Source organism: Perna viridis, chromosome 14 (genome assembly GCF_037379345.1).
Source record: "Perna viridis isolate PV_CMFRI_1.1 ecotype Kerala chromosome 14, ASM3737934v1, whole genome shotgun sequence".
Taxonomy (NCBI): Eukaryota; Metazoa; Mollusca; class Bivalvia; order Mytilida; family Mytilidae; genus Perna; species Perna viridis.
Window position 1 is genome coordinate 5,259,520 of NC_142458.1, and position 20,183 is coordinate 5,279,702.

General features: G+C 32.6%; 1 protein-coding gene across 4 annotated transcripts in view; it reads left to right on the forward strand.

Annotated features, from left to right (window-relative positions):
• Positions 1-18,811, forward strand: part of LOC148597874 (adhesion G protein-coupled receptor G6-like) — a 35,392-nt gene extending 16,581 nt beyond the window's left edge. For all 4 annotated transcript variants that reach the window (XM_088561853.1, XM_088561850.1, XM_088561851.1 and 1 more), the window contains exons 13-27: positions 628-754; positions 1,969-2,084; positions 4,139-4,364; positions 5,124-5,295; positions 6,118-6,252; positions 7,432-7,575; positions 8,226-8,375; positions 10,886-11,013; positions 12,294-12,417; positions 13,411-13,555; positions 14,427-14,502; positions 15,671-16,068; positions 16,781-16,804; positions 17,310-17,393; positions 18,445-18,811. In XM_088561853.1, coding sequence (XP_088417979.1) covers positions 628-754; positions 1,969-2,084; positions 4,139-4,364; positions 5,124-5,295; positions 6,118-6,252; positions 7,432-7,575; positions 8,226-8,375; positions 10,886-11,013; positions 12,294-12,417; positions 13,411-13,555; positions 14,427-14,502; positions 15,671-16,068; positions 16,781-16,804; positions 17,310-17,393; positions 18,445-18,509 — 2,114 coding nt within the window. In that variant the 3' untranslated portion in view covers positions 18,510-18,811. The remainder of the gene's footprint in view (positions 1-627; positions 755-1,968; positions 2,085-4,138; positions 4,365-5,123; positions 5,296-6,117; positions 6,253-7,431; positions 7,576-8,225; positions 8,376-10,885; positions 11,014-12,293; positions 12,418-13,410; positions 13,556-14,426; positions 14,503-15,670; positions 16,069-16,780; positions 16,805-17,309; positions 17,394-18,444) is intronic.
• Positions 18,812-20,183: the final 1,372 nt, after the last annotated feature.

Consider the following 20,183-nt stretch of genomic DNA (forward strand, 5'->3'; position numbering starts at 1 on the left):
TTAACTGGAATTCTCATGCACTATGATAATGCCTTTGTCTTCTTCTCCGTCGTTTGATTTCACTTTTGATCGGTAAAATATTAAGAGTTAAGAGTTAGTTGCACAATTGTATCAGTGTAAAAATAATCAAAAATGATGACAACAAGAGATAACAAAAATTGGTAACGTCATAATTTACAACCACTTTTTAAAAGTCATTCACAAATGGTTAGTTTTGTATTTTCATAAACTAGTGTGTAAGTAATTGGTGGATAATAAATCATGTCTAGAAACTGCAACAAATACTAGAAATTTTATTTTGAGACACTGTCGTTCATCCTATTAGAAAGATGAATAACTTATCAATTGTAGCCTACTCCCATAGAGGAGTGTTAAGCAAATGGCCTCTTATGATATATGCTATTGATTCGTGAGTGTTGAAATTGATTCATTTGTATAATCCCCTATATGTAAGACCCTGGATAAAATTGAATTTGTCAAATTGGATCGAAATGAGTCATTAAGGAAACTGTTTCCAACACGATGTGTAATATGATACTAGTGATATTTGACCTAAAATCACACAAATAATTACAAGAATAGTTATGAACATTCTGATATTTTCAGATCATTTATTTTCTTTTCTAGATCAAAAGTGTTCCTCAGAAATAACTCGGACTGACATTGGTGTGTTTGAATGGTCATCTGTTGATATTGGTTTAACAGCAACTGTTCTTTGTCCTAATGCTTCTGATTATATGGCAAACAGATTATGGTACGTTATCAGCTGCATTATGTTTTAGTGTAGACAAAATAGTTCATAGGTTGGGAGGGTCCATCATGCACCCCCACTCATCAACTTTATGACAATTGTTTTGGTAACTTTATATATCCCATTACCAAATCAATTTGTCGCCAAAGAATATTCTCGGTTTTTTTTGTTAGTATAAGCATATATTTTTATCCCACTGGGTCAACAAGCCAAGATCTTGGTTACGCAATTGTTTGAGACTTTAAGCCTTACTGGGACAGCTTGTGTGAACGAATTTAACACATCTGGATATCATTATGTAGCAAAATGTCTCAGCTTTAGAATGGTACTAAGTTGCGGTAACACTGAGGTTTTCGAGGTATGTTAAAATCATATTTTGATTGATGAATGGTTGGGGTGCAAGGGGGTTATTTAAGTCCACATACTATAACAAAACCAAGCCAGTACATCACTTGCATGGGGCAACTTTAACATTCTACATGAGAGGAATGGGGATTACGTACTTTGTTTGATAATTTGAAATGGGAAAATGGGTAAATTACTATAAAGATTGTCATAAGTATGATGTACGAAAGAATAATCAAGGTTAACGAAGGTAATGGCAGTAATAAAAAAATGTAATCCAGGGAAAAAGACGTGACACGGAAAACAGACATACACAACAAATAACATAAAATAAATAAAATCATACATAACAAATGAGCAACTTGGACTCCACTAAAACTGGGAGCATGCACCGGTAGGTTAAGTGCCCTCTGCTTTTCTAGAAACACCAGCAGAGTTGCTAATAAAATTTCAAGAATGTTTTATATGGTCATTACCTCATTTCATATACACTTTTGAATGAAGAAAATAATGTCGGGTCGATAAAGATTTTGATCATGCTAAGCAACGTATCAAAGTTGAAATAGCTGGTTATATAATATGGTGAGTCAAATAGTTTATTTAAGTCTATAAAATATTTGGTGTGGGTCAAAGCAGAATACATGTTACATGTACACACGTCTTTCTTTAATCACGAAATAAGCATGCAACATACACGGACTGTACAACAACATTTTAGTACATCAAAGATACGTACATTATCGTCAAAATCTACATTTGTTTTTATTTTTGTTTTATAAAATATTGAAACATTTTTTTAATTATTCATGTACGAATGAAGTGATTGCATAGTATTACCATTACTAATCACAATTTTTTATCTACTTTTTAAGCACTGTGAATAATGAAAGTAATGCTGAGTGGGATATACCGGATTATTCAACTTGTCGCAGTCACAGACCTTTGACTCAATCCCTTGATGATTTATCTAAAGTTAACGTAACCACTGGTAAGATGCATACCATATACGTTGCTTTATGAAAGGGAAACATTTTTGTGAACATTTGTATGCTAATGTCTTCAATATTTTCTAAGTTTTATCATAGTTTATTTCTTTTAAAATTCAAACGTTAATTGTGTTACTAAATGTAAGCTCAAGTCATGCCTTCACATACGACCATCCGATCATTGTGTGTGTGTGTTTGTGTGTGTTCGAAACATGATAGTGTATCTTTCTATTTAGGACGCTTATCCTAGAATTGCAACTGGTTCATGCTCAAAGTTTTAGTAGTGTCTGGATTGCTCAATTACTTGTATTTATTTTGTACGCGTTATTTTGGTGATTTCATGTTATTTGTTGTGTTTGTTTTTTTACCTGTCTAGAGTATGTCTTTGGAATATATTCTTATGATCACCGCTCGAATCTAAGTTCCAATGGATATTCTTCTACTTAAATAGAATATCAAAAATAGACTACAGGGATATATTCTTATGATCACCGCTCGAATCTAAGCTCCAATGGACATTCTTTTACCTAAATAGAATAGCAAAAATAGACCATACCAAATGTACTAAAGATTTTGTAACATTAAGTGTGTTGTGTATTTTTATTTTAATTGTTAAAAGGGAAAGCAACTTCGAAACTATGTTTTCATTTAATGAACTTTATGCAATAAATTTAAAAAAAATGTTTAAATCGGTGGTACAATCTAGATAAAAGAAATCACGGTTATTCAAGACAGAGGCTATGATGCCCATCTGCATAGACTGGCAGATTTTTGTAAGAATTAGGCAGTTAATGAATCATGGTATGAAAACAAAACACAATTTTGGAAGATTAACCTGACTTCTTGCAACAACAGAAAAAAATAACAAGATTTGTCAAAGCATTTTTGTCATTTTATTTATCATTTGATTGAAATGCACTGAAAAGAACGAGCAACTCAAAAACCTTATTTTGTTTAAATACGCTACTGATGACTTCCTGAGCAAATCCAGAAATGAAGAGTTCAAATAAATGTCTTTTCAAATAGAGAAATTATCCTTGAGTGACGTTATTTTATCAAATCGTGAGGTGTTTTTATATGCAGGTTTTTCTGACGAAATTCAAAGTATCAATTTCTTTCCTACATTATCACGGATTTCTCTTTCTCAAAAACTCGAACTTACTAGTCAATCCACACGTAAATAGTAACCCTCACTAACTCGAACACGTCAATCACTTTGTCAAATCGAGTGATAAGAGGTTTGAAAAGCTTAAGTCTTACCGTTTATCTAAGTGATATTTTACGTAATTACACCTAATATAATTCATCACAAATTCGGTAGTTTCATGTGCATTCCAACCGAAAGGCATTCGTACCTTGGATTTCGAGCTTCCGAGGTTTATCAGGTATTTGTCGTGCTAACAATTGATACTAAGAGCATACCTTGAGACAATTAAATCCGATATGTTCAGAATAACAGGAAAATAAAGAAAATATGAAAATATGAATTTGTTGAAATATTTCTAAGTTCATAAGAAGAAATTTGCCGTCAAACCAGTTGAAGATGAACTTACAATTATCAACCATGTAGTTGTTTTGAACACATCTATTGTCAATGCTTGTACATTTCCTAGGAATAGTGTGATGCAAAGTAACAGTTTCTTGAACACATGAATTCATTTTACCTGATTAATAAGTGATTAAATTAAAGATGCCGCACTATATACCAATATTCAACGCGATGTAAGACACACTCACTAAAAATTGAAATGTACTTCACAGAGACTCGTTTGTCCCGAGTTTTGAATAATCAACACATATAATACACTGACACTCCAGTATACACAACGATGTTGACACACTTTCTGTTTTCCCTTTACAAACATAATACACTGACACTTCAGTATACACAACGATGTTGACACGCTTTCTGTTTTCCCTTTACAAACATAATACACTGACACTTCAGTATACAAAACGATGTTGACACGCTCTCTGTTTTCCCTTTACAAACATAATAAACTGACACTCCAGTAAACACCACGATGTTGACACGCTCGCTGTATTCCCTTTACAGATAACGTTGCCACTATTCAGACGTATTTGCTTGTCCTTACAAAGGAATCACCAAAGTTCACCAGTACTGACGTGTCATTATCTATGGATGTTATAGAAAATGTTTTAAATGAACATTCTGTTTTATCGAATGAAACGATGGTTGACAACATGGTAGAAAGTATGAGTAATTTACTCAACTCACCTGATGACGCAATATATATAAATACAAACAAATCATCTGAAAGGTAAATGCTATTCTATTAATATTGTTGATATTCGAGGAAACGTTAATCTATTTGTAATGTATTTTATAAGAGGAGATTAGGCACAAATTATAATGTCTCTTCATTTCACATTTTTACTTAATCGTTATAACTAATTTTATCTGTCAAATCCCACGTGACAAGAATATTCAATTACAGCTTCTCCTCGTGTAATAATACTTGATAAAGGTCTTCGTACATATAAATTAGTTATTGCTAGAAATCTGTATTTTTCATCCCATTTTTTAATGTTTATGCAGAATTATCCCACTGACAAAGCCACCAGATTTATCTGTATAAAAAGACATTAATCGGGCAATACAAAACATCATTTTAGTCAAGCCATTTATCCGACAATTATTATTGATACTAATGTTATTGATCCAACTTCATTTTCCTAAAGACTCACTTCCGACAAAAAACAGATATCTAAATAGTTATTGTGTTGCAAAATCTTATAAACTGATAACAAACTATGTAGTTATTTCCCACATTGTTCCTTATTTTGTTGCTTTAATCTGAAGTTATTACGAATAAATATCCCCTCTCAAAGTATTTGTATGACATAAATTGATCACTTTTATTGTTAAGGCTTTTTTCCTACATACGTTACATATATGAATAACTTTGGTCAAATGAAATGAAACTGGAATGATCAATTGAGACGAAAATATGTTGAGAATTGTCAAATGCCTTTTTTTGACAAATACTTACATCGTTCAAATAATTTTTTATGCACAGATTTGTGAATTCCGTTGAATACCTTGCAAACAATATCAACATTTCGAACAATACATTTTCTGTTGTGCATCATAATCTCGCTTTACTTGTGCAACAAGCTGATCCAAATAAATTTCATGGAATTACTGTGAATGCACAAGTGGAAGCAGGAGTGTCGTTAACAGATGATAAGGTATGGAAATTTTCTTATGTGAAAAGGAATTAGTTATCAACGGAACCAAGATTATAGAGGAAATCAGACAAATGTAATCCAGGGACAAAGACAACACATGGAAAACAGACACACACAACAAGGAACATAAATAACCAAAAATAATTCATACAAGGCATTAAGATTAAATGAGAAACTCAGACTCCGTTTAACACCAGATGTTCCGGTAGGGTAAGAAATGAATGAAGAATGCATTAGAAAATAATGCAATCACAATTACAAATGTGAAACAAAACAAATAAACTCTTCGAAAAAGGGACGTGTACAACTAGTACTTTAATTTAAAAGATGAAAAAATCGACCACTGATGAACAACGAATAACCGCATGCATCACTTTAAATCAACAAAAAATAAAGAACCAAATTCGATAATAAATGAAAAACGCAAAAAAGAATTTGCCTTTTAAAGATATCGATGGGTCAAATTTAGTTGAAATACATTATGGAAAAATGACGGGACAATATCCTGCACTATTTCCTTAGATAAGCAGTAAACAAATATCCGTCACAGATGCTTCAAGCTAAACTTAAATAGCTTTTCAGTTGTTAAATAGATATATGGAATATATTTGATGCAAACAAGAGCAAATTGAGAAATATGATGTGCCACTCATTGTCTGATTCTTTCACAGAATGGTATTTAAAACCTCAGAATATATCAATTAAAGGTACGGCATCAATTTTTGGGACTAAACCTTGACACTAACCGCGTTAAGACAAACAGCAAAATATTGTATTGTCAAATAATGATACAATGATTAACCATGCATATTTTACTTCTAGATTATACTAAAGGAAGGGGAGGACTTATCCGAACTGGATTCTGGTGTTGTTGTTCCTGCCTCATTCTTTAATAAAACTCAAAAATCATCGGCAAAATTCGCATTCGTCATATATGGTAACACAAAAATGTTTATGGTAAGTACATGTATTTATGTTCAATAAATCAACGAAAATACGAAATTTGAAATATATTGTAAGTAATGACGTCATCATACTTTATACTACCGCGACGTAATCATCCATGACCAATATAGCACTTACGATGTTTGTTTGTATATATTGACTGCAAAATCCATATGATTTTACTTTTTTTGTCTTCAGCCATCATAGTAGACCAATTGCATCTTTACTATACTCGGCGTCACATAAATAACATACTGTTAAAATTTGAATAAAAATATTTTCTACGACTTTATTGACACCAACCGTCGTTTAAATTGTCTTAAATGACTTGCTCATTCGTTTAGCCAAACAGCTTCTCAAAAACAAGTCGCTTATTAGCTTAAATCATGCGTAACAAATCCTTACGGGAAAATCCCATACTAATATCCGCAATGTTGGTTTTTACGGGACGATTTGTTTACAAACGAAAAGCGTAAGTTCCCGTCGAACTCCGGTGACAATCGTCTGCTTGATCAACTTCTCGGTATTATACGTTGTTCGCGTAAAATAAATCCGAGATATCCGAAATAACGCCGAATTGCATTCTGGGTTCTTCGGTTTTTGGACAAACCATTTAAACGTAAACAACATCTCCTAGCAACCCGATCACTGTAAACATGGCCGACTTTTTACAATGTAAATATTGCCACCTAGAATTAAAATCTGACCGGAATTTAACGATTCAATGTTTAGGGAGAAGCCGTTTGGCTAAACGAATGAGCAAGTCATTTAAGACAATTTAAACGACGGTAGGTGTCAATAAAGTCGTAGAAAATATTTTTATTCAAATTTTAACAGTATGTTATTTATGTGACGCCGACTATAAAGCGTCACTTACTGAATATAATCTTTTGAACTGAAATCGCAAGAATGCCGTCCTATTTGATTGTAAAAAGGTATTTTTATATTTTTTTTTAGGTTCAAGTAGTCATTTTTTGCGGCAGAATAGACAATAACAGTGTTAAACTTGGCAAACACTTTGATATTCGAATTCGGCTCGATATAGATATACTGTTTTCCATATCCTTATCGAAATATTGGTTTTGTATCAGGGCTGTGCTAAATTATTGTCCAATTATATATTTTTGTGCTAGATATATTCGGCTAAAAAGGACAAAAATATATGTAACCTTGAAATATATAACTTGACAGGGGGTAAAGGATACTGATTTGGCGAGATCTAAGGCTGACAACCCAAACCAGGTTAATGGACCTGTCATATCAACAACTTTACAGAATACCGATGTTAACAACTTACAACATCCGGTTATTTTTAGATTCAAACATTTCAAAAAAGTGAGTGGTTGTAATATAAGCTAAAACATAGTGATACAAAGGAGAAGCAGAAGATCTACACTAGAGTGACAAATACTAGACTGAGAAACTGATAATACACAACAAATAACACAATTAAACTCAACTAAACTAAACTAACAAATTGATGTGCAATTAAGGTTTCACCCAAACATGAAGTTTGAACCAGGTTCACGGATGTAAGAAGCACAGGTTTCTTTAATAACAGCCACTCAATATTTTGTCAAGAAAACTTCATACATGTAATTATAATTGTTACATTGTGTGCAACTTTATCTCTATAAACGTTGATATGTCCCTGAGTGCATGTACCGATATAATCATAATATTCATTTTATTTAAACAAACCAGTTAAATTAAAGGGAAGTGTGAGCGCTAATTTAAACTTTTCTTCGAGCTACGAACCAAAGAGTATAATTAATTCATTCTATTATTTTGTTATACTTCGCCTTACTGTGATATTGTTTACTCTGTCTCCCTCGTTTTCCCATGTGTAGCAAGCAAACCTTATATAACAAAAAGCAATGCACACATGTATTCTAGCACAAAATGTATATGTAAAGTGAATTAGGTTTCATGTGGTCTTTGACAAAAAAATTACCTTACCTTACATATTGCAACCTGTATTATAGATCTCCGATAATCCACGGTGTGTTTTCGTTGTTAAGAGTGGATCATCAGAACTTATCTGGTCAGCAAAGGGATGTAATGTTAAACATCACGTGCCTGACAGTCAAACTGATTGTGAATGTAACCATTTGACAAGTTTTGCCTTATTGATGGTAACTAAGTATGATACACTTTTTTCTTAGTACGTCCACATTTTTTTATTACATGATAATGGTGAGTTGAGTAAAGGGATTTGGATCTTGAAGAACAAAGAAGCATGGTACTTTGAAGTGAAAATGAAAAATGATATTAGGGTTCATCTTTACCTCAATTTAACAACATTCATTCTGACTACAGCCAAACCCGTGTATCTAGAACACATTTTAAAGCATGGCATCTCCAAAATATGAATGAGTTACATCAATTTTATGTAAAATGATATAGAAAAAAAACTAGCCTTACATTTGCTGTTTATTTTTATTTTTTCAATTCTATAAGAGAGTGCCAAAATAAACTAAGCTGAGATAATGTTTTGAGATGTTCCTTCCCTATTTAAAGGTAAATTCTGATCACATTGTTATATTGGTCAATAGAAGGACAATAGTTATCTATACATAATAGGTAATTAAAATATGTATATCAGTGGATCATAGCAATTGAATATCTGGCACACTCTGCGAAATTAATAAAGAATATAAAGCGAAAGTAAAGTAGGTTTTCGATATCATTTTCACATTTGATGTCACTTTTTTCATATCTAGGCGATGATATGCATATAAAATGTTCTAGATACACATATGTGTCTGTAGTTAGAGAGACCAAAAAGGTAACAATGAACCTTTAGGATGCTATGGGGTTATGAATAATTTAGATTTGGGGCAATGGAGAACCGGAAATGGTATATGGTGTTGTTAGTTACTATCATTTACTGAATATAGCCTCATCTCTTATCTATGTCAACAATCTTTTTTTTATTTTAAATGTGTTTCTTCACTTTTTTTTTGTTTTGTTTTGTTTTGGTTCGTTTTTATTATTTTTTGTTGTTGATTTCTCTAATTTTAAAGCTTACAAAATAATGCATCAAACTCATCTTGCACGGTTTTCATTCAAACAAGGGTTTTAACTACTTAAAAGTTCTTATTACATAGTTGCTTTTTTTTATAAATCGTAAATCTATCAGTTGTTATGTTACATTTACTAATGCATTTGCAGTACATATAAATATCAAACTGAGATGGATACAGGTAAAACACAAAATCCTCACTATTTTCTAGTCTTACTTTGCCATTCAATTGTTCCAATTTTCTGACAAAATAAAAAAAAATTACATTGGTTTTCAGCAAGCTATGCTGATGACATTTATTTTTGTTTTACAACCCTCCTTTTGGTAAATGGTTACTTTTAATAATATCCACAACAGCTTGAGACAAGGAAACTATAGAAACAGTTTGTTCAGCATTTCTTTGCACCCAAATCTCAATAATAAGATTTCTGATACAAATGACGACTTTAGTTTCAAAATAACAAATTTATCTTACCTGTGAAGCAATACACATGCATGTCTCCATATGGTGCTTATATTTCACAATTGATTCGCTGCGCTTAAGCAAGTGCTAACTATATTTTTTCATTGAACGCCATAACAGACACAGACTGCGTTACAGACTTCTGAATCATGGATATGAGAAAAGGCGTCTCAAAATGTTTCTTACTAAATTTTTCATCTGGATATCAGTCATTTGTTGAAAAAAATTTAGTTTCGTCTATAACAATGGGTAATGTTTCTTTTTGGAAGCTATTCATTGTACTGATTTGACCACAGATTTACCGATAACCCTTATAGCATGGTTATTCTATTTAACCACAACCGGTATATTCACGTACAAATGAACAAAGTGGTTAGTCACTCTGTATAACCTTGATTATGGACCCACCATTTCGTTTCAAACAGCCTGTACCAAGTCAAGGCCATTGTACTACCTACTACACCGGTGAAGTTACATCTAATTTGTCCGATTTGTCTTTCATTTGACTTGATTATGGATTGGATTTTGTTGTTACCCTTGTTGATTTGGTTGATTTTATCGTGGGTGTATATAGGGTAAGTAAGTCTCATTTTAGTTTCATTTTCGTCAACGGAGTTTCGGATGTATAACGTAATGAAAACCGAAGACCGATCTGCATTTAATTGTTTACTTCCTGGTACCCGAAACGCTGTATAACAATTCAAATTCTTCTCTTTTATGTTTTTTTTTACTAAATACCTTTATCATGCAGAAATAGATATTTGTCATTTTTATCGGCATTTTTACACAAAAAGATGTTTTTGCCCTTAACACTGAGCTCAGCGCTCTCTAAATGACTTTCTTGCATGTTTTTTGAATGGTACACCAGGACCCGTTCTCGGGAAATCACGGGGTCACATGACGAGACTTACATACCCTATGGGGGGTTTATTTTAAATACAGAAATGACGTTAATGAAGTTAATTTATGGCATATGTGTACAAAAAGTAAGGTTTGTTCAATGTTTTTTAGTCACATGAAATTACTTCTATCATAGACACTTTTTTTATATGAAATAGTAGCACTTATTTGTTTTCAAAAGCATTTAAGTCAGAGTAAAAATACCCCTATTTTACGGCTTTTGTTTAGCCATAAGATATAATTGCACTATTTTGTAGGATATTTACCAGAGTGGAGATAAGTTGAGCAAGAGTAACCGTCTGGCCTTGACCTATATATCCTATATTGGTTGCGGTGTATCTTTTCTGGGATTAATACTCACTTTGATAACGTATTGTTTGTTCAGGTGAGAAATATACATGTATATACAAATGTATTGAAACATGCTTTAACCAAACCCTAAACAATACGAGCCTTTAACCTTTTTTAAATGTGTTTAGTTTATTTGTATGTTACTTGATTATTAAGGGATAATTCTTTCGGTGGATCTGTGAGTAATGATGTTTTGAGGGTAGCTGCAGCCTGTCATGTGTGTGTTTCCTCGTTGTTGATTGACGACCAATGGTTGGCCTGAGGTTGATATTTTCATCCATTGGGTTTTTGTCCCTTAGACATATATTCACCATTCCTGTTATCTTTATCTGATGAATGTTACCCCGATAAACTGATTACTTGTCTACACCAAACCAATCTCAAAACTTATGAGAAGGTCTGTTTAAAAGGTTACATTATAAACATATATATGCACTCTAATATATTGACATTTTAGAATAATAAAAATGATAGTAGTACGCTTTATACTGCAATCGTTCTATTGGTGCCACTACAAAGCATTGAAAGTATACGTATTAATGACACACCGACCGTTTATAGCACAGTAGTTCTCCCCATTTCCTACCTTGCATTCACTGCTTGTTTATCTTTGTGTAATTATCTCAGGGCCACAAATGGAGAAAAATGTAAAAAAAAAACATGTCGCATGGAAATTAAACTTTTGCAGAATAAAAAGACAATGGAAATTTATTGACTAGAAATAAACAAAGATACATGAATTTGGGACGAATAGAAAAAAAAAGAATATATGAATATGCATTGTTTTGAATTGCTGTATTTAGTTGATAGTTATCTCCATTATTGATGTAACATCATTATTTACTCCATCATATTTTACCTGCTTTCTTGAACAACTATTTACGTTCCGAGACAGGGAATGTTCATTTCTTAGGAACGTTTGATAATTGTCATCGTGAACTCGTGGATGGAAACGGTATTAATTTGCAAATGAGAACCGATTTGTTTAACATGTCATTCTTTTCCTTATCTCTTGTGTCTACCCGGATTTTACTTTTTATAAGCAACTCGGTGGGTGTTTCTTGAAAAAACAGAGGACACTTACCCTACCGGTGCTCTAGTTCATATTGATAAATTGTAGCCGAGTAGCTCATTTACTTTTGTTTCTTTATACCTATTATTTTATTTTATCTTATCTGTTGTTTGTGTATTTTTTCGCTGTCTGATCTTTGTCTTTTGATTTCATTCTTTATGTGCTATACATATGATACGTTATGTGATTATAGCTATTATTTACATGTTTGATTTCTTTCGAATATCATTTCCTGGTTACAGACACCTCAGGACAAGCAATCCGTCAAAGATACTAATTAACCTGTGTATTTCACTGGCAATGACAAACATTATATTCCTAGTCGGAATGCAAGAGTATACACTTGACAACGACATCGTCTGTAAGGTATGTAATATATATATATGACAAGAATGCAGGTTATTCATGGTGAACTATGGTTTATTCCTTTTCCATTATTTTGATGCGCATTAACGATATTGTCATGTTTTAATACCTGACAAAGACTGCATTGAATGGGAAAAAAACAGATAAGTGACGAAAATATGCCTTTATATATGTACACACGAGAGTTTAAGGCAACTGAGAGGTCTAATATACCTTGCCAATTACTTTGGTGTAGACAACGGAATGTCCTTGATCTGATAAGCATATGGATATGTTTTCCATTTGTTATTTGCTGACAATTGTTTCGCAACTTATGGTAAAGTTAAAGTATCGTTCAAATATCGAAGTCTTAAGATATATTTGTTCTTGAATTAGTTAATGAGCGACCTCATTTAGAAAGAGTAATCAAGGGAACCAAAATTACAGCCTTGAATCAACAGAATATAATCCAGGAACAAAGACCAGACATGGAAAACAGACATACACAACAAAGAACATAGAGTAACTAAAATCATACATACAAAGTAACAAAGCAAATGAGCAACTCTGACTCCACTAAAAACTGTAAGCATGGACCAGGTGCAACTACCTACATCTACCGAGTTGTCTGGGGTAGACAAACGTGGAAAGGAAAACTATGACCCGTTGAATCAATCAGTTTTCATGGTGCAGATGGATACAAAACAATGCAATCACAACTAGTGTGTACTTTTCTTTTGTCTTATTTCCGAGTGTTGTTGCTTCTGTGAGGTTGCACAATTAAGATCCGGCTTATCGAGTTATACAAGTACGGAGCAGGGTCAGTTCGACTTTTCAAACGTCAAAATGAAGTGCATGAAATATTTGCCATAGAATGTTGAACCATAGTTAATCAATTGATCAATTGTACTCTACATTTTTGTCTTTTAATAAAGCAAATATTATGCCATAGAGCGTACCAAGTTATTTTTTTCATGTTTTATGACAGTTCAATTTTTTTTTAAATAATTGCAGATTGTTGCAGCATCACTGCATTACGTGCTACTGGCTGCTTTATCCTGGATGTTAGTTGAAGCATTCTACATGTACCTTGCTCTTATAAAAGTTTTTAATACATACTTTTCTCACTTTCTTTTGAAATGCTGTCTTTTTGGATGGGGTAAGTCTGACGTGCACTAGTTTAGATAACGTAAGATATTTATATATATAACCTTCTGAGGTTGGTATCTTATTTGTTGTTCCTATACATCGTTTTATATTAATTTCTATTTGTAAACTTTCCACGTGCTATGTGTACCATTACCACTTGCCTCATTATCTGCTCCACATTTGCATTTATCGTTTAATCATACCTATTAGTCACAAATTATGCACGTCAAAATATGATATTTCACATTACAACGTTTTATAATGGAAATCATAGAAAACTTATTAAATTGGTTATCCCAAATATTACCCAATGGCAATACAGTTTATATAAAGTACCTAATGTCTCATGCCCTATCTAAAATGTACTCGTTTTCTGTACATTACCTACGGTGTAAATAGATATCATGATTTGTTTTGCATACTATAATATCTTGTACATTTGTTATATGATGTTTTGCGTATTCTACAACATGTGTTAATAAATTGTATTAATAACAAATGCAATACGTGTCTTATTGTTAGAATGTGTTTGGTGGTTGATATTGTTTCATGCGTACATGTATATAACGGTATTAACATAATCACGTAACTCATAATCATTAATTAAAGAAGAAAGGTATGTAATGGTACAAACTGTTAAAATCACAGATCAATCGGGAGTATGAAATTAGCCACTATGTTCCTTATCTTGTACAGGCTTTTAAATTTTCATATTTGGAGAAAACATGTTTAATGGCTACCCAAACGTGTCTTTCCATAGTGGCCATTTAAGTTTCCATATAAATCAACTTAGATTTTTACTTTCAAAGTGATAAGAAAGACATTTATTACATAATGATAAATGATAATTGTCAAGTATTTTTTTTTAATTTTTAAATAAGGTGTCCCATTGATAGTCGTCGGAGTGACACTGGGTATCGGTTCTACCAATAATTATGGCCAGCAGAAAGGAGGAATGTACGTGAGTTAAAAATTATTATGTTTGTTAAAATAATCTAATTTGATTTGTAACAACCTTTCTGATAGGTTGATTTGCTTTTGGTAATCCAAGTTATTCATAACCTGGCTTGGTACTATGACATCATTCACTTCGATTTGTTTTCACTCCGCAATTCACATAATTCCAAACAAAATTTGACTACATATCACTTAATAATATTTCAGCTGACATGCATCAGAATTCAAATTATAAGGAATGTTTCAATCTTAAACGATTATTCTCAATAACATAGTTTAGGCAAGTGCAGACCAGGTTATTTTGTAAAACCTGTTCAAAAATAAGACACATTCCTTTCAGTAAATTTAGCAGTTTAATGATACCACTTTCATAAAACATTATGTCAAGGATCAATTACAATATGGGGAAAATTGGAGGAAAAATAACAACGAGAACAGGCACTGTATCCAAAAAGTCGGAAAATATAAAAGTAAATTAATTTTGTTATAAAGATGTGTTACACTCCTTGATACGTTCACGTTTCCCATTTTAGCGTCCCTGCATCGTGTATTGTGCGTGTACACATCGTTTTGCGTTCGTTTAAACGCACTATAAACGCACGATAGAAGCGTTCATTTTTATATTTGTATATTTTGTGCTATTGTTAATTTATATAATTTCATAAATTTTAATTTCTATTTTTGCCTGTCTTCATTACATGTCAATATATTATTATTTTTCATCGTTCGTCTATCGTGCGTACAATAGGAGCGTTCGTTTAAACGCACGATAGAAGCGTAGTTTATCGTGCGTTTAGTGAGCGTTTAGCGTGCGTTTTGGTATCGTGCGTGCGGGAAAACTAAACGTAATAAGGAGTGTTTATGCTTCTGAAGCATCATAGACATGGGTGGCAACATTCTGTCAAAAATGTCTAAATTATTTTTCATTTATATTGAAAAAATTGATAAATATATGAGAATTAAATGCATTGATAAAGAGACACCAGCTCGTTCTCCATTTTACAATTAATTATTAATGTTAAACTCTTGAGCTCACAGAACATAATTCTCAAATAAAAAAAATGCAAATAATATTTAATGACCCTAAATTGCATGTGACCAGGTATCAGAAATATTTGAATATAAACATGTATATTATATTGTTATCTCTTTCATTTTTTTTCTTCAGCTGTTGGTTGTCACCTTTACCATTCTATGCAGCTTTCCTTGCTCCTGCTGGAATCATTCTTATTCTGAATTTCATAGTATTTAGTTTTGTTGTTCAGATTATAGTTAAAGGAACGGGGACAAAAATAGCAAAAACTGATAGCAACAAAGCAAGTGTCTCTCAGCGTTTAAAAGGAGCAATAGGCATAATTGTTCTCCTTGGACTAACATGGGTATTCGCAGTGTTTGCCATTGGAGATGGAGGAATAGTATTTCAATATCTGTTTACGGTATTCAACTCGTTACAAGGGCTGTTCATTTTTGTGTTCAACTGTTTGCTAAAGACCGACGCCCAGACTGCATGGAAGAAGAAGTTTAGTGGAACTCCATCAAAGTACTCCGATCCTTCTATCAGTAAAGGTGAGAAAATTAGATCGGTTCAACTTATATTTTTAATCATATATTTTTTTTATTTCGTTTTCTTAGATTTTTCTCTATATACCAATATTTAGTAATATGTAAGAACTTTATAAAGATGAGTCTTGCACTTCCTGCATATACTTCGAAAACATCAGATTATCATCGAATACATCTTTGTCCAGTGTGTTTTAGACATTTTGTTGATAAACCGGTATTCAAATAGAAACATACTTTATAGATTTTATAACAGCATGGACGGAAAATGGCCAAACTCTTTAGCCATAGTTTTCCGCAAATTAGATGTCCTATTATTGAAACAAAAACGAAGAGTTGGTATTTCTATTTCAAAAAAAAAACTTGGGACAAAGTGAAGTACCGGCTCTGATATCCCTGTCATATTTCTAGATATACTATAAAAATTTACGTGTAGTAAAAGAGTTAACAGCTTACCAAAAAAAAAAGCAAACAAACAAACGTAATTACGTGAATTTGAAATCGTCAATTTACCATTGGTTGTGATGGTACCACTCGAGCATTTTAGTTTATGTATCACAATTGACATGTTACGCAAGAATTTTCTGTGGTTAAGTATTTTCGTGCTGTGTTAAGCGTCTTGGAAATAATTAGTATGACTCAAGCTTTCGTTTCAATGATTGTTTCTTACGTCTGCTCTTCGTTTAGTTAACATACACGTATTTTGTTTTCTTTTTAGACAAAAGGGAGATAAGAAGCAGGGGTATGTTATATTATAATTTTCATGTGACTGCATTATTCATTATTGCACTCTAAAAAGTATCCGTTAACATTATGTCATGTATCGACCCCAATACAGTTGAAGGTACCTGGTTATTAACCAAAATAAAAGATACCAAATAATGCGCTGTTGAAAAACAAAAACAAGACAAAAGAAAAAAATAATAAAACAAATGTTTTCAGGGATAACAGTAATAATCAAGGTGAATTGTCTGGTGTCATTTTTATATATTATCTAAAGAGAAAAATTAAACGCTTAACAAACGTTAGTCAAACCAATATCTTCAACGAATCTAAGTAATAGTAATCAACGATACAATACATATATATTTTAAAACAAAACAATAATCTGTAAACTTGTCGAATTCAGGCGCTTTACATCAATACTTATGTATATTAAGCATTTGTTATTTAACTTAAAGGACAAAGGCGTAATGTTTAGACATATATCACTGTCATTTGTTTTCTGTATTTTTATTGTATTTAAGATACAAGGTCGGATAATTATACATCCGATGAAATGGATAGTAAGAATGGTTTTACTGATATAAAGACAAAGAAACCCAACAACTGTGCGTAAAAATATATATTTAGTTTTGAATGTATTTCTTATTTTGTTTCTTTAATATTTTAGACATACTTAGAAAATTGGCAATACTCAGCGATCAATAATAGTTGTCCACTTTATTGATGGCGTAGCCTATATCAACAGTTGGATGATGTCCTTCATTGACTCATGAAGTGTCATTCGTATAGCCGACTATCCAACGAGATTAGAGAATCTATTATATTCACAGTTGATGTAATTATACACATGCAGATATTTTTTTCAAATGAAATTCATGTTATTTGAGCTTCACGTGAAATTCAGATAAACTTCAAATGAAATTGACATGATTTTCGCGTGAAATTCACTTAACATGAATTGCATTTGAAAAACTCATGTTAATTTCACGTGACGGCTCGATTCACACGTTAACTCTGACACAAAATCTATTTGCTCAGTTCAGGTGCAAAACTATGTGAAATTTGTGTGAAAATCATGCGAAATAATTTGGCCATTCTATAGTATTTAAAACATGATTGACGTTCGTTTTACATCAATTACTACGTTACAAGCCTAAGTTGTTATGTTGCTACAAGATTGAAGCTGTCACAACAGAAGATTAATGGACGTCATCATGAATTCGTTGATCGTTATGGTGTATCCAATTGCACCATGAAAACTGATTTATTGAACGGGTCATAGTTTTCCTTTCCTCGTTTTTCTACCCTGAATTTGACTTTTTATGAGCAATTCTGAGGGTGATTCTAGAAAAACAGAGGACGTTTGCCCTACCGGTGCACCTGGTCCATGTCCCCAGTTTTTAGTGGAATCCGAGTTGCTCATTTACTTTTGTTACTTTGTATGTATGATTTTAGTTACTTTATGTTCTTTGTTGTGTATGTCTGTTTTCCATGTCTGGTCTTTGTCCCCGGGATTGTATTCTGTTGATTACCGCTATAACATTGGTTTTTGGGATTACTCCTGCACAAGTTCATTTCAAAATAAAACATTAAATTCAATACATCAAAAGATATTAAATCAAGTAAAAATCAAACGCATGTTAATCTTTTTTGCAGATTCTGACGTTCGAGGTAAATCAAAAGATATTCGTTATCCGTCATATTCCGAGGAATACACTTGACGTTGTGCAATATTATCCGAAATACAGACTGCATCCTCAATATTGCTTTAAATATCATCTATGAAACATGACCCCTGGTGTACATAACATTCAGCATTTTTTATTGTAATGTTATAACATTCATTAATTCAACAGATTAAACTTGGTACGATCTTTTTTCTTCTTTTTCATTTTCAGTAGGATTTTGTTGTAAAATTAACACAATTGAACACAGTATACGAATACTTTTGCTAAAATTTATCTACATAATACGTATGACTTATATAACGCATTATTTATAAATAAAGGATTACGGCTTGTTATCATTTTTTAAATCATATTTTCTTACACCTAGATACAAATATAGAGTTCTTGGTAGAGATTCTTCATACTTTGTAAGAAATAATTCCAAATAATCTTCCAAATATACAGAGGAAGATGTTTAAGAAATGCTGGAATTTGTAATCGACAACATATTTGTCCAGTGTGGTGGACGTGTTTTTCAACAAACGGTCGGCATTCCAATGGGAACAAATTATGCTCCTTTACTTGCTTACCTATTTCCTCACTCTTATGAGGCTGACTTTATAGCTGATTTGATCAGAAAGAACAAATACCGTTCGGCTATATCCTTCAATCTCAGTTTCCGATATATATATATGACGTATTATCTTTAAACAATCCTAATTTAGGGGATTTGATACACCGCATCTACCCAAAAGAACTTGAGATAAAAGATACCACAGACACTGTGAAGTCAGCCTCATATCTTGACCTACACTTAGAAATCGATGGTAAACGAAAACTATTGACCAAACTTTACGACAAACGTGATGACTTTTCATTCAGAATTATCAACTTTCCTTTCATTTGTGGCAACATCCCCTCGGCTCTTGCGTATGGAGTGTTCATATCACAACTCATGCCAGAGCTTGCCGAAACTCCACAGACTTTTTATATCGCGCTAGAACTCTAACAAATAGGCTTCTGTTGCTACAAGATTGAAGTCATCACTACAGAAGTTTTATGGTCGTCATCATGAACTCGTGGATCGTTATGATTTATCCATCACTGCACCATGAAAACTGATTTATTCAACGGGTCATAGTTTACCTTTCCTCGTTTGTCCACCCCGGACTTGACTTTTTATGAGCAACCTGGGTGTTTTTAGAAAAGCAGAGGACGCTTACCCTACCGGTGCACCTGGTCCATGCACCCAGTTTTTAGTCCGAGTTGCTCATTTACTTTTGTTACTTTGTATGTATTATTTTAGTTTCTTTATGTTCTTTGTTTGTGTATATCTGTTTTCCATGTGTGGTCTTTGTCCCTGGATTACATTCTTTTGATTACCGCTATAACCTTGGTTCCCTTGATTACTCCTTCTTAATATATTACAGGAGTGTACTGATCTTTCTTCCAATTCAGCGGGTGTTTCATGTAAAAGCATAGGACGCCTTCCCCCTACTAGTGCACCTTGTTTATGCTCCCAGTTTATAGTATAGACCGGGTATCTCACTTTCTCTCATTTCTTTGTACGTGTTATTTTCATTATTTCATGTTCTTTATTTTGTGTGTCTGGTTTCAATGTGTGGTCTTGGTCCCTGGATAACATTTTTTTTGTTCTTTTACATTTCATAAGAATCTTGATTCCTTGATTATTGTCTTATTTCATAAGGGGAATACAAAGGGTTAGCA